Genomic DNA, 13,667 nt, shown 5'->3' with positions numbered 1-13,667 from the left:
TAGAATACATACAGAATGGGTAATAGTCCAAAAATATGTTCGTATCTGCATTTTTTTTAATATATTTTGTTTGTGAATGCTTTAATCGTTTTTACCTGCTAATTCCTGAACCATGGTCCTACTGATTAATCATCTCTGTATTAAAGCACTTTGCACATCCCTCTTTGCCTTATTAAATAAAGGTCATTCTGTTAATGTAATATCCATATGTAATTGTTATTCATCATAATGAATTGGAATTGCTCCCTGCCTGTAAACCAACTATTCTTCCCTTGCTCTCTCTCTGTTTGATTCTATTGTTACTAATATATAATTATCTTGTCGTACTTCTATGCAGAGCTGCATAATGTGTTTGCTAGTTATAAATAATCTCCTGTCATAGCACACATTTTGCTCTCTTTTTGGCTCGCTTTATTTTTTTTTTTAAGAACGCTGAAAATGTAGCCGTGCAAGCTCAGACCTCAAACGCATTAAACGTATAAAAAAAAAAAAAGCTTTATTCTTCACGTATCTGTTTAAAGATGTATGGAGGAGAGAAGACGTGACTGTGGTTGATTTCCTTTATAAAGGAGAGAAGGAGTTAAATGGCACTGTGTGCCACCCCCAACCCTCGCCACTTCCCTTATTCTCTCTCTGCCTCCTTATATCTTACACACTCTCCATCTATCCTTCTCTCACACCAACACACATAAGCAGTGTCTCTCTCTCCCTGTCTTACACACATACGCAGTTCCCTGGGTCTCTGTACTGCTATCCAGAGTGAGAGACTGACACACACACACACACACACAGCAGTCCACAAAGCAGCAATATAGGCAGTGCAGAGATGTCAGCACACCATTATAGCATTGGCGACATAGGCTCCCTATACAATGTTCATACACAGAGCTAATTGCATTCATGGAAATAGTGGCATCCTGCGTACGCCAAGGGGGTAGGTAAACGTACGCGTATATATACAGGACTACAAACACACCCCACACCTACACACCGTATTCTGAATAACGGATTTGGCTCATAGGAGCTGCATGCAGCTGATGTTATGACAGAGCAAGAAATGCAGCAGCCATGAACCAGCTGTGTATGGAGCCCTGCAGAGCACTGCAAGGTGAGTGAGCTTTATCTATCTATCTTTCTATCTATCTATCTAGACATCCTGTACAAATCCATGTCACTGCCATTATCTTTTATCTACATTGTCATATACTGCTTATACATTGCTCCCGGATCCTTACATTAGCGCCGTTATCCGTGTAATTGCCTCCCTATACATAGCCGTTGTACGTGTACGAATCGCCAATATGAAAGGTCATGGGTCACTTCATAAGTAATTACCCGTAAGCCCTGACTGTGAATGGCCTAACACTTTTGTTGACATGCAGATGGCCCCAATAATCACATAACCTTGACTTACATGAAATAAGCTGTTTTTTTTTTTATTATATATTATAATATATTATATTTTTTGTGCTGGTGTAGCACATACTAAACTAAGTGTGAACAGCACCTTAGATTGTAGTTATATGAAGCACTGTTCTGAAGTCAGCCTCTTGTTGTCTCACTGTAGTATATAATGTGTGGGTTGTGAGATTATTTTTTGCTCCACGTAGCAGTGACTTATTCATGGCTTGCGTCCATACACTATCTGCCACGGTTCCATTTAGCAGTAAAAGTGCCTACAAACTCATGGTGCATAGCTCAGATTTCCTGCTAGATTTTTCCATTGCATGTAAAAAGTATCAATATGCTCACCGCATTGTCTCGCACTGTCTCCGCAGACAGCATTAGACAGCTGCTGAGCCGGGCTGGAGGAGAGTTTCGTCTCCAGAGAGTGCAACTGGAGACCAGACCCAGAAAACTGGAAGACAGAATCCTGGTGAGTAGCAAATGTGTATTACTGCACTATCCCCTGGATGGCTGTACCTGTCATGGAAAATATCTTAATGTCCACTCTAGATTCCTAGCTTGCTTTTGTAGAATCAGAGCTAACAAGGCCTAGCCTGCTTTCAGGATTATGTTTTTCTAGTGTAGAATCTTGGCAGGATGTTGGCAGTAGGGAGGAAACCACATAAAAGCAATGGTTGATATATACCCATGCCAACCAGACAGGCTCGGATCGCTATCTACCGTAAAACGAATGTCATTAATATTGGTATCAATCTGTAGTCCTTATCTGCAGTGTCCCTTCCATCAAGGCATCTGCAAAGAATGTGAAGGGTGTGTGCCATATCAGAGATTTGAGGAGTGGGGGTAATGTACTGTCTCTGTCTATACACCTGTTACCGATCCACATTGAGAATTCGTTTTTCTTCTGTAGCGTTAGAGGACACCTTGAAGTATTCAGGATATAGTCAGTAAATTGTTTAATACTGCCACGCATATGGTAGGCTTTTGGTTATTTTTCTTGAAAGAACTTTCTTGAGATCTGACCCTTGTGTCAGCATATGTAATGTAACCTCTGTATTCACCATTTTTGAAGTTTGGAAAGCTAAAGTCCATTAACAACTAGAGAGTGGTATTAGCAAGCGCAGATGTCATGTGAGGACTGGCATCTTGGCACGAAGCATGTTACCTTGGCAACCCGTGTTGGCTTTACTGCTGCAGATATATCTGTCAGCTACCATTTCATTGATGTGAACCTGAGCTTTTTAAATGTAGTTAACTGAACCTGAGCCACGTCTCTGAAATCCCAGGTGTCAAGTTTTGGGTGTTGCCCAGCACTAATTCTAACACCTCATCTGGAATGTGAATCTACAAGTCGTTAACCTTGAATCCAAATTAACATAAATAGGCTTTTAAATAAATTAAACGGCAGTAATGAAGTGTTAACAAAAGAAAGTTAAATAGAAATTAAATTCTACCGCTAGGTTAGGTCTATTGAAAATATAATGGAAAATACTAAGAGGTTGGATGCTTTGACTACATACAGTGTGTATGTGTAGGAGTAAAACGTCATCTGTTAACAGCATGGTGTAGCTAGACTAGGGAAAGCAGATCTATTTTTGGTTGATACTTTTTTATTTCAGTCATTGCCATTTCAATACTGTATCCTATCCAGTATAACTGTTAACTGTAACTGACCAAAGATGCACATAACATTGCAAGTATATGCAAGTATAAGGTAAGACAAGACTCAAGGTGGCATTAAATGGTACAATTTTTCAAGCAATGCTCTTGCTTCAAGCATCACTTGTCGCAATCAGGATTTTTTCCCCGTCCTCTTCAGAGAGAAATAATTAGCATATCCAGCTGTTGAAGGTTCTCGTCATTTAACACTGAGATTTTCCAACATAAAAAAAAAAATTGTGTTCAAGCAGGCTCCAGTTTTCCACAGATGGAAGAGTATTGCTTTGCTTGCGCTACTTTACGTGTCAACCAAATATAGTAGAGGGCCCTGTCTCTCTGTTACCAGAGATCTCCGGGAACATTGTTCTCTACCATCTTTGGGCTCTTTCACACAGAGCGGATCCGTATTGATCTGCTCCGTTAGCCCGTTTGGCTCAGCGGGGATTCCTCCGTTAATCCCCGCTGAGCTGTTGGCGGACAGGGCGGTCCCCGCACACAGTGCAGAGACCGCCCTGTCTCTCCTCCGCTCTCCCCTATGGGGAATCGTAGGGAATACGGACCGTCTGTCTGTATTCATCCGATCCGTCAGACGGAAGAAAAATAAGGTTTTCTTCCGTCTGAAAAACCGGATCCTGACGGAGTCGGGTGATTACGGACGTTAGCGGATGCTCCATCCGCTAACGGCCGTGATCCCATAGGGAACCATTGTAAGTCCGTAAACGGACTTATGAAAAGCGGACCGTTCGTCTGCTGGTGTGAAAGGGCCCTATGGCAGTGGTTTTCAACCCCTGCCCTCAGGACCCACTAACAGGCCAGGTTTGCAAGATAACTGAAATACATCACAGGTGATATTATTTACGGCTCAGTGTTTGCCGTTTTCTAGTCTGCATCTCCCACACAATACCTAAAATCTGGCCTGCTAGTGGGTCCTGAGGACAGGAGTTGAGAACCAAAGATCTATGGTCACCTGAAAACTAAAAAGCAACCTTGACAAATAAACACCAGCTTGGTTTGGTACAGGGAGTATATTTGGAAAGCAACCAAACCTATAGGAGCAATATGGTTTACATATTGCCTTTCCTGCCGAGCCTAATATGTGGGTGGGGCGATGGGGGATTTAGTCAAGTCTAGCAGGTGTATAGGCAGCAATGAGCTTTAGAACTTAATGAAGCAAAGCTGATTAAAATAACTTCACAATACTGCAGAAATAGCCTCCAAACACACCCGTTTTTCAAGTGCCAGACTTGTTCTGTGGAGCTGAATACATTTCACAGCTTAGCAAAGCTGTTTCTTCAGTTCTAATGAGTGTCAGAAATACAGCCCAGCATTTAAAGACAATTAAAGAACTCCTTTATTGTAAAACAACCCATTCAGTTTTGCAGGTTAAAAAAAATGTGCATTTATTTAAAATAAAATTAGTGGGAGGCTTTAGATCAGCAGATCGTGGGTGCAATGCAAGGCTTTTGCAGACTGTCTGCTCGTACCTCGTACTGGCAGGCAGGTACACACTGGGGAAGGTTTATTAAAACTGGTGCACTCAGAATCTGGTACAGCTGTGCTTAGTAACCAATCAGCTTCCAGGTTTTATTATCAAAGCTGAAGACCCCTTTCACACTACAGCGCCACTAAAACAGCGCTAAAGCCCATTTTGCCATGCTTTAGCTGCGTTTTAGCATATTTAATCTAAAAAAAAGGCCAAAAGTCCAGTTTTGCAGCTCTTTCAAAGCCCTTTTAAGGTGCTTTGGAATCGCTACCTATTCATTTTGCAATGGGCAGGGGTGTTTTGGGAGTGCTATTTACACCACTCCCAACCCGCCCCAAAGATGCTGTTTGCAGGACGTTTTATAACATCCTGCAAGCGCACTGCCCCAGTGTGAAAGCACACGCTGCAAAGAACGTGAGGCAGTTTTCAGGCGCTTTTTAGAGGCTATTTCTAGCACTGAAACACCTAAAAACTGCCTCAGTGTGAAAGGGGTCAAACCAGGGCCGGACTGGGAATAAAAACCAGCCCTGGAAATAATTTCATACCAGCCCCATAACATTATTATACCAGCCCAACATCATAACATCATGCGCTTTGCCGGCCGTATATCTCCGGTGCCCATTCATTTCAATGGGCAGGAGCGGTGGAGGAGTGTGAGGAGCCGCTCTTTCAGAGCGCTTTGCAGGTGATATCTTTAGCGTTATAGCACCTGCAAAGCGCCTTAGTGTGAAAGGGGTTGAACTCTGATATACAGGGGGGCACTGGTGACCAGAGACCCCACTTATATCAGAGTCCACTGCATTTCACTTTACATCAGAGTGCCCCCTTGCACTGTATGATGTAAAGGGGAACTCTGGGAATGCGGGGAGGACTCTGGTGACCAGAGACCACCTTCCGCAGAAAGTGAACACTAAGGTAAGGGGGATTACTGATATAAGGGGGAAACCTTTAGATCATTGCCCCCTTACAATATTGTATTGACCCCCCCCCCCAGACTGACCTGGCGGTGCCGTCACTGACCTCCTCTCAGGCTGCAGATGGTACAGGAGAGGTCAGAGGCTGCGGATGGTACAGGAGAGGTCAGAGGCTGCGGATGGCACAGGGGAGGTCAGAGGCTGCGGATGGCACAGGGGAGGTCAGACGCTGCGGATGGCACAGGGGAGGTCAGAGGCTGCGGATGGCACAGGGGAGGTCAGAGGCTGCAGAGGGGGGGACAGCTGCTCTCCAGACCTCATATAAGGTACAGGGGAGGTCAGAGGCTGCGGATGGTACAGGGGAGGTCAGAGGCTGCGGATGGTACAGGGGAGGTCAAAGGCTGCGGATGGCATATCTTTACTGCGACGGCCGGGCGTACGTTCGTGAATAGGCGTATCTAGCTGATTTACATATTCTAGGCGTAAATCAGCGTACACGCCCCTACACGGCTAGCGTAAATAGGCAGCTAAGATATGACGGCGTAGGAGACTTACGCCGGTCGTATGTTAGCAATATTTAAGCGTATCTCAGTTTGAGAATACTCTTAAATATACGACGGCGGGGATTCGGACTTACGACGGCGTATCTACTGATACGCCCGTCGTAAGTCTTTATGAATCTGGCCCAATGTGTGCTGTAGTATCCTACTAGTGACATTCAGAATAAATTACATAATGCATAAGTTCATCCACATACACTATATTGTTAAAAGTATTGGGACACCTGCCTTAACACACATGAACTTTAAGGCCCTGTACACACATCCGAGGAACTCGACGGGCAAAACTCATCGTTTTGCTCGTCAAGTTCTGTGTGAAGCCGCCGAGGATCTCGGCGAAGCCAACTTTCCTCATTGAGCAACGAGGAAATAGAGAACATGTTCTCTATTTGACTCGACGAGGAACTCGTCGGCTTCCTCGGCCGAAAGTGTACACACGGCCGGGTTTCTCGGCAGAATTCAGCTCCGATCGAGTTTCTGGCTGAATTCTGCCGAGAAACTCGGTCGTGTGTACGGGGCCTAATAGCATCCCAGTCTTAGTCCGTAGGGTTCAATATTGAGTTGGCCCACTATAACAGCTTTAACTTATCTGAGAAGGCTGTCCACAAGGTTTAGGAGTGTGTCTGATTTGGATATCACCTGATTTACATATTAGAAACACCCTCCCTCAGTATCAAAAACAGAATCAAATTAGTTACTAAATCATTAGTCATTTAAGCAGCTTTTCCATTGGAAACTATAGCAGTGTTTATCTTCAAAGTGTGTCTATGGGAATGTTTGACCATTCTTCCAGAAGCACATTTGTGAGGTCAAGTACTGATGTTGGACTAGAAGGCCTGGCTTGCAGTCTCCGCTCTAATTCATCCTATTGGTGTTCTATCGGATTGAGGTCTGGACTCTGTGCAGGCCAGTCAAGTTCCTCCACCCCAAACTCGCTCATCCATGTCTTTATGGACAAGTCCATTTGTAAATAGTACATCCACCAGTGCTCTGTTTACCACATATTTCCACCACTTGTGCTGTGAAAACTTCCACCTTTCAAATGCACTTACTAAATTTTCAGACCTGCAAAAGCTAAGGTCAAACAGGCTATTTATATCAATCCCCATGGCTAGTGGTTCCCTATAGCTCCGCTGTCTCAACAACCTCTACTCTCACCAAGCGAGGAACATTGTCCCATCAGAGCGATTTTCTCTTTTCTTTTATCACCAACAAGGACGTGGAGAGAAGGGGAAAAGGAAAAAAGGCCTATAGTGCAGTAGATATGAATCTGTTTATTTAAAAGATTTTTTAAATATACTCACAAACTTAAAAGCATTCAGATACAACAACCGTCGCTTGCTGCCCGATGATTGCATGATGACTTCACAGCTTCAGACCTCGCTCTTGGATACTACAATGTTTGAGGAGAGTAGAGGTTGTTGGAGCTATTTGGATCCACTAGCCGTGGGGATTGTTAGAATCAGCCTGTTTGACCTTAGCTTCTGCAGGTCTGAAAATGTTGTAAGTGCATTTGAAAGATGTTCACAGTATAAGTAATGGAAATATGTGTTAAAAAGAGCACCAGTGGATGTACTATAGACTTGTGTACTGGCAATTTTTATATGTGGATGGACTTATGAATTATGTAATTTATTTTGAATATCACGAGTAGGATGCTATTACGCAACACATTATATTTAAGTCTTTTATGTACACCGAGGTATTGGGGATAATTGTGAGTGCTGCTACTGTATTCAGTTTCAGTTTTTTGATTTATTAATTATTCATCAAGTATTTGTGTGTTCTTTAATGGCGTATGGAGCACTTAGCGCAGTTTTTATATTTCATTTCTGTTTTTGTGATACAGTCCAGGGTTAGCTCTGCCTGTAAAGCCCATGCCCTGTTGCCTCCACTAGCACGTCAAAAGTTCAATTTCCACAATATTAATGAAGCATTTGTTATAAGATATATAAATATATAAACAATAATAAGGAATTATTCGATTTCCCTGGACAAAGATTTATGATAATTAGGTGGTTCACTCAGTAGTATATATTTAATGAAATAATCTTGCTATTTACTAACACAGATCTAACATTGTTATGCCCAAAGAGATGATTAACCAATGTCATGCTAATTAGTCTGTTAGCCTGTTAGTCTGTTCCTTGGCTATAAAAGCCTCCATCCAACATTTAGGAATCAGGATAGGTCACAGTGTTGCCAACCGTCTGTATTTTTACGGACAGTTCGTAAAAACGGGCACTTTTTTCCCCCGTTCGTAAATGTTCGTGGTTGCAGGAATGTGCCAGTAAAAATAGCCGAGATCGGTTCGGCTTGGAACTGCGCATGGAGTTTGGAGGCAGGGAGTGATTAGAGGCAGGGGGTGATGGTGACTCAGGTGGGGATGGAGGCAGGGTGCAATGGAGGCAGAGGGAGATTGAAGGCAGGGGGAGATTGGAGGCAGGGGGTGTTAGTGGCAGGGGATAATTGGAGGCAGGGGGTGTTGGTGGCACTGCAGAGGGTGGGAGATGGAGACAGGGGGTGTTGGTGGCACCGCAGAGGGGGATGGAGACAGGGTACAATGGAGGCAGGGGGTGATATGGGGCAGGGGGCCTGGGGGGGATTGGAGGCAGGGGGAGATTGGAGGCAGAGGGAGATTGGAGGCAGGGGGAGAATGTGGCACTGCAGAGGGGGGTGAAGGCAGGGGGTGTTGGTGGCAGAGGGGGATGGAGGCAGGGGGTGATGTGACTAAATAATTTTCCCTTATATAGAAAATAACAAAAATATGTTTTTTTACCTTAATATCTACCATAAATCACATTGCTATTTGCCTAGCGTACTTGTTTGTAGCCTAAATACTGAAATTTGCGCCTAAAAATGTAATTGAGTAACTTTTGTGAAATGCCAGTAAAAACGTGGCTGCGCCAGTAAATTTTGGGTGTCGTGCCAGTAAATTTTAATCTGGTAGGTTGGCAACACTGATAGGTCACCAGCAACAAATGTGAAAGCTGCTAGTTATGGTTACACCAATATCTGTCTCTTTTCTCTACCACAAAGTAAAATCAAAAGTTTTAATTGGCTACTGTAAAAATAATAATAATAAATGTTCTATGGTAGTTGTAGCAATGAATGCAAGGCAGAACAATAAATCTTGTCCTAGACATTTGAGAGCAATGGTTTGTGTACACTGTGACCATCTTGCAACTTCTCCTGAGCCAGCTCCTCTTTCAGGCAATGGTGGAGGGAAAAGGACCAGCACACTAAGTGCTGGCAAACTAATGGGGAAAGTATTCAAAATTACCCAAGTTTTTGTTTTAGAAGAATTCTCATTTTTTTCATGTCATGACCTGCCCCATAGACATTGAAAAATTGTGTAGTCCAGCCAAAAATAGCCAAACTAGGGTTCTATAATTTTATGGCTATAGTCACATACTGTACATGCAGGATCAACAAAAGGTTAAAGGTAGATCATCCAGGCTGCAGCAACTGGTGTGAAATTCAGATTCTACAATTGCCTGTATACTGTGTTCTAAAGAAGTATGGCCTTCTGAGAATAATAATAATAAACAGCAATTCTAATGTCATTTTACACTATTTTCACTTTCTTCCCTCTAATTAGAACCCCCAAACATTATATATATTTTTTATCCTAACACCCTAGAGAATAAAATGGCGATCGTTGCAATACTTTCTGTTACGCCGTATTTGCGCAGCGGTCTTACAAGCGCACTTTTTTGGGAAAAAATTACACTTTTTTTAATTAAAAAATAAGACAACAGTAAAGTTATCCCCATTTTTTTTAATATTATGAAAGATAATGTTACGCCGAGTAAATTCATACCCAACATGTCACGCTTCAAAATTGCGTCCGCTTGTGGAATGCCGACAAACTTTTTTACCCTTTAAAATCTTCATAGGCGAAGATTAAAAAAATCTACAGGTTGCATGTTTTAAGTTACAGAGGAGGTCTAGTGCTAGAATTATTGCTCTCGCTCTACCAATCGTGGCGATACCTCACATGTGTGGTTTGAACACCGTTTACATATGCGGGCGCTGCTTGCGTATGTGTTCGCTTCTGCGCGCAAGCTCGTCGGGACGGGGTGCGTTTTCTGGCTCCTAACTTTTTTAGCTGGCTCCTAGATTCCAAGCAAATTTGTCAAACCCTGACTTACACCAGTGCTGGTGGTAATAATGCACTCGCTGACACTGGGGGTTAATAATGTGTTCGCTGACACCAGTACTGTTGTTTTTGAAGTTTGAAAGTTTGCATGCGGCCCCCCATGGCATATGAAAACTTGTCTTGTGGCCCTCAGGTAATTTGAGTTTAAGACCCCTGGTTTAGTGTGATTAAAAGCTGGGCTTTCACTAGGGCAGTCCCTAACCCTCCATCTTTTTTTTTTTTTTGAGGCATTCTTTGCTAGATTTGCTGTTGTACTTGGGATCATTATCACGTTGAAAGATCCTGATTTTGTTTTCAACTTTTGTTATTATTATTATTAATAAATATTATTATTATACAAGATTTATATAGTGTTGAGAGTTTACGCTACGCTTTCCAACTTGAGGGTAGACAGTACAAATACAATACAATTTAACACAGTAGGAATCAAAGGGCCCTGCTCCTTAGAGCTTACCCCCCAGAGTTAATAACTGTGGGGGGTGTGCTGATGGAGAAAACAAATGTTAGGGTGAGGCCAAATAGGGTTCTCTGAAGTGATGAGTTTTTCAGGGATCGTCTCAAAGTAGACAAAGTAGGAGATAGTCAGACAGATTGGGGTAGAGCATTCCAGAGGATGGGAGCACCTTGGAAGAAGTCCTGGAGGCAAGCATGGGATGAGGTGACAAGCAAGCTAGAGAGCAGGAGGTCTTGGGAGGAGCATAGAGGACAATTTGGTTGTTTTTTTGAGACCAGGTTAGTGATGTAGCTGGGAGCCAGGTTTTAGATGGCTTTGTAAGGTACTGTTAGTAACTTGAATTTAATTTGTTGGTTGAGTGGCAGCAAATGGAGGCATTGGCAGCGAAGGGAAGCAAATGCTGAAAGGTGGATGAGCCTGGCAGCAGCATTCATGATGGAATAAAAGGGTAGCCTATTTAGAGGTAAGCCAATGAGGAGGAAGTTGCAGTAGTCGAAGCGAGAGATGACCAGGGAGCAGTAGTGTGGGGACACTAGTTCTGAGGGCCTGGGGAGGGGGGGGAGAATTATTTGCCCTAATTTGCATAGATTTCCTCTCACTTTCTGTTTGGCTATGGGGCAGGAAGTGAAAGAAAATCTCTGCAATGGGACAGGGATGATAAAAAATAAACTGACAGACCCTCCCCTGGTCCAGGATGATAGGACAGTCAAAATTAGAAGCAGCGCTAGACTATGGGAGCTCTTGTCTAATTTTCCTCCCAGTCCGCCCCATAAGACCGGCACTACACTAATAGTGTAACGCAAGCCAGTGGGGACTCTTTACGTGCTGCCCCCCAGCAAAGTGCTGCCCTAGGCCTTGTTTGCCTAGGCCAGGATACAGCGTTGCCAGGGAGTGGATTAGAAGCTTTGTGGTGACATTGGTTTGGAAGGCGTGTATCTTGGAGATGTTGTGGAGGTTGAGGCGGCAAGCTTTGGACAGTGATTGGATGACAGGAACTGGAAGTGATGTGACAATCCAGACAGATATGTCTGTTAGTCAGTTGGTAATGCGTGAGGAGATAGATGGAGTGAGTTGGGGGGTGGAGAGGTAGATTTGGGTGTCGTCCACGTAGAGATAATATTAAAAGTCATAGGAGGCCATCAACTGACCCAGGGGGAGGTGTAGATTGAGAAAAGGAGAGGTCCAAGAACAGAACCTTAAGGGACCCCGACAGAGAAAGGAAGAGCAGAGGAGGAAGTAGAGTTGTAAGTGACACTGAATGAGCAGTGGGATAGCTAGGATGAGAACCAGCGAAGAGTACAGTCACAGGTCCAAAGCAGTGGAGTTTTTTGAGGAGGAGGGGTGGTCCACTGTATCAAGGGCAGCAGAGAGGCCAAGGAGAAGTAGTAGAGAATAGTGTCCGTTGGTTTTAGCTGTTAGCAGGTCGTTGGTGAGTTTAAGGAGAATAGTTTCCGTGGAGTCTTGAGGGTGAAATCCGGACTGAAGGGGATCAAGAAGTTTGTCCATAATCAGATATGATGATGATTTGATGCAGAATTCATAGTTGATTTGATAACTGCAAACCGTGAAGCCACTATTATGCTTCACATTTTGTATGAGGATTTTCTTCTAAAATGCTGTCTTCAATTTGTGCCAAGCATTTCTACAATTACTGTGGCCAAACAACTCTTGATTTTGATGTGTCAGTCCACAGTACATTTTTCCAGAAGACCTGGTCTTTGCCTATTCGTTTAATGGTAAACTCCAATTCTGCTCTACTGTTCATTTAGTACTTCTTCCTGTCACTCCTCCCATGCAAGATAAATTGGTAAAATCTCTTTCTGATTGTACATTCATGCATTTTGACACCAACTGTTGCTAGTTACCTTCAGTGTACTTACTTTTTCCATGTGACAAATCTGCACTTTTGTTAATTTAGATTATAAGAGTAAACACACAATGTCAATTTTATATGTCATGTTCAAGCATATAACCTTTACAACTGTTTGTGTGAAGATATAATGTTTGTCTGCTCAAATATGTTGAAAAAATAAATGAAGAAATGACACTTTGCTACAATGTAAAGTAGTGAGTGTACAGCTTGTATAATAGTGTCAATTAGCTGACACCTTAAAATAACTCAACACACAGCCATTAATGTCTAAACCGCTGGCAACAAAAGTGAGTTAACCCCTAAGTGGAAATGTCCAAATTGGGCCCAATTAGCCATTTTCCCTCGCCAGTGTCATGTGACTCGTTAGTGTTACAAGGTCTCAGGTGGGTTAAATTTGCTGTTATCGCTCTCAATCTCTCATACTGGTCACTGGAAGTTCAACATAGCACCTCATGGCAAAGAACTCTGAGGATCTGAAAAAAAGAATTGTTGCTCTACATAAAGATGGCCTAGGCTATAAGAAGATTGCCAAGACCCAGCATGGTGGTCAAGACCATACAGCGGTTTAACAGGACAGGCTCCACTCAAAATAGGCCTCACCATGGTCGACCAAAGAAGTGCTCAGCGTCATATCCAGAGGTTGTCTTTGGGAAATAGACGTATGAGTTCTGCCAGCATTGCTGCACAGGTTGAAGGTGCTCAGATCATACACCGCACACTGCATCAAATTGGTCTGCATGGCTGTTGTACCAAAAGGAAGCCTCTTCTAAAGATGATGTATGGAGTACTGGAACCATGTCCTGTGGTCTAAAGAGACCAAAATATTTTTTTTGGTTCAGATGGTGTCCAGTGTGTGTGGCGGCAACCAGGTGAGGAGTACAAAGACAAGTGTGTCTTTCCTACAGTCAAGCATGGTGGTGGGATTGTCATTGTCTGAGGCTGCATGCGTGCTGCCAGCACTGGGAAGCTGCAGTTCATTGAGGGAGGGATCCATGAATGCCATCATGTACTGTGACATACTGAATAAGAGCATGATCCCCTATCTTCGGAGACTGGGCCGCAGGGCAGTATTCCAACATGATTACGACCCAAAACACACCTCCAAGATGACCACTGACTTGCTAAAGAAGCAGAGGGTAAAGGTGATGGAATGAC

The 13,667-nt window shown here is 43.3% G+C and overlaps 1 protein-coding gene across 4 annotated transcripts in view; it reads left to right on the top strand.

Annotated features, from left to right (window-relative positions):
- The first annotated feature begins 631 nt into the window (after window positions 1-631).
- CARMIL3 (capping protein regulator and myosin 1 linker 3) overlaps window positions 632-13,667 on the top strand; it is a 139,542-nt gene continuing 126,506 nt past the window's right edge. For 2 of the 4 annotated variants that reach the window (XM_040354355.1, XM_040354369.1), the window contains exons 1-2: window positions 632-1,108; window positions 1,779-1,876. In XM_040354355.1, the coding sequence (XP_040210289.1) occupies window positions 1,069-1,108; window positions 1,779-1,876 (138 nt within the window). In that variant the 5' untranslated portion in view covers window positions 632-1,068. The remainder of the gene's footprint in view (window positions 1,109-1,778; window positions 1,877-13,667) is intronic. The other 2 variants (XM_040354359.1, XM_040354349.1) reach the window with 1 other exon arrangement.

The sequence above is a fragment of the Rana temporaria genome, chromosome 1, assembly GCF_905171775.1.
Source record: "Rana temporaria chromosome 1, aRanTem1.1, whole genome shotgun sequence".
NCBI classification, from domain to species: domain Eukaryota; kingdom Metazoa; phylum Chordata; class Amphibia; order Anura; family Ranidae; genus Rana; species Rana temporaria.
This window is presented reverse-complemented; position numbering and strand designations above follow the sequence as displayed.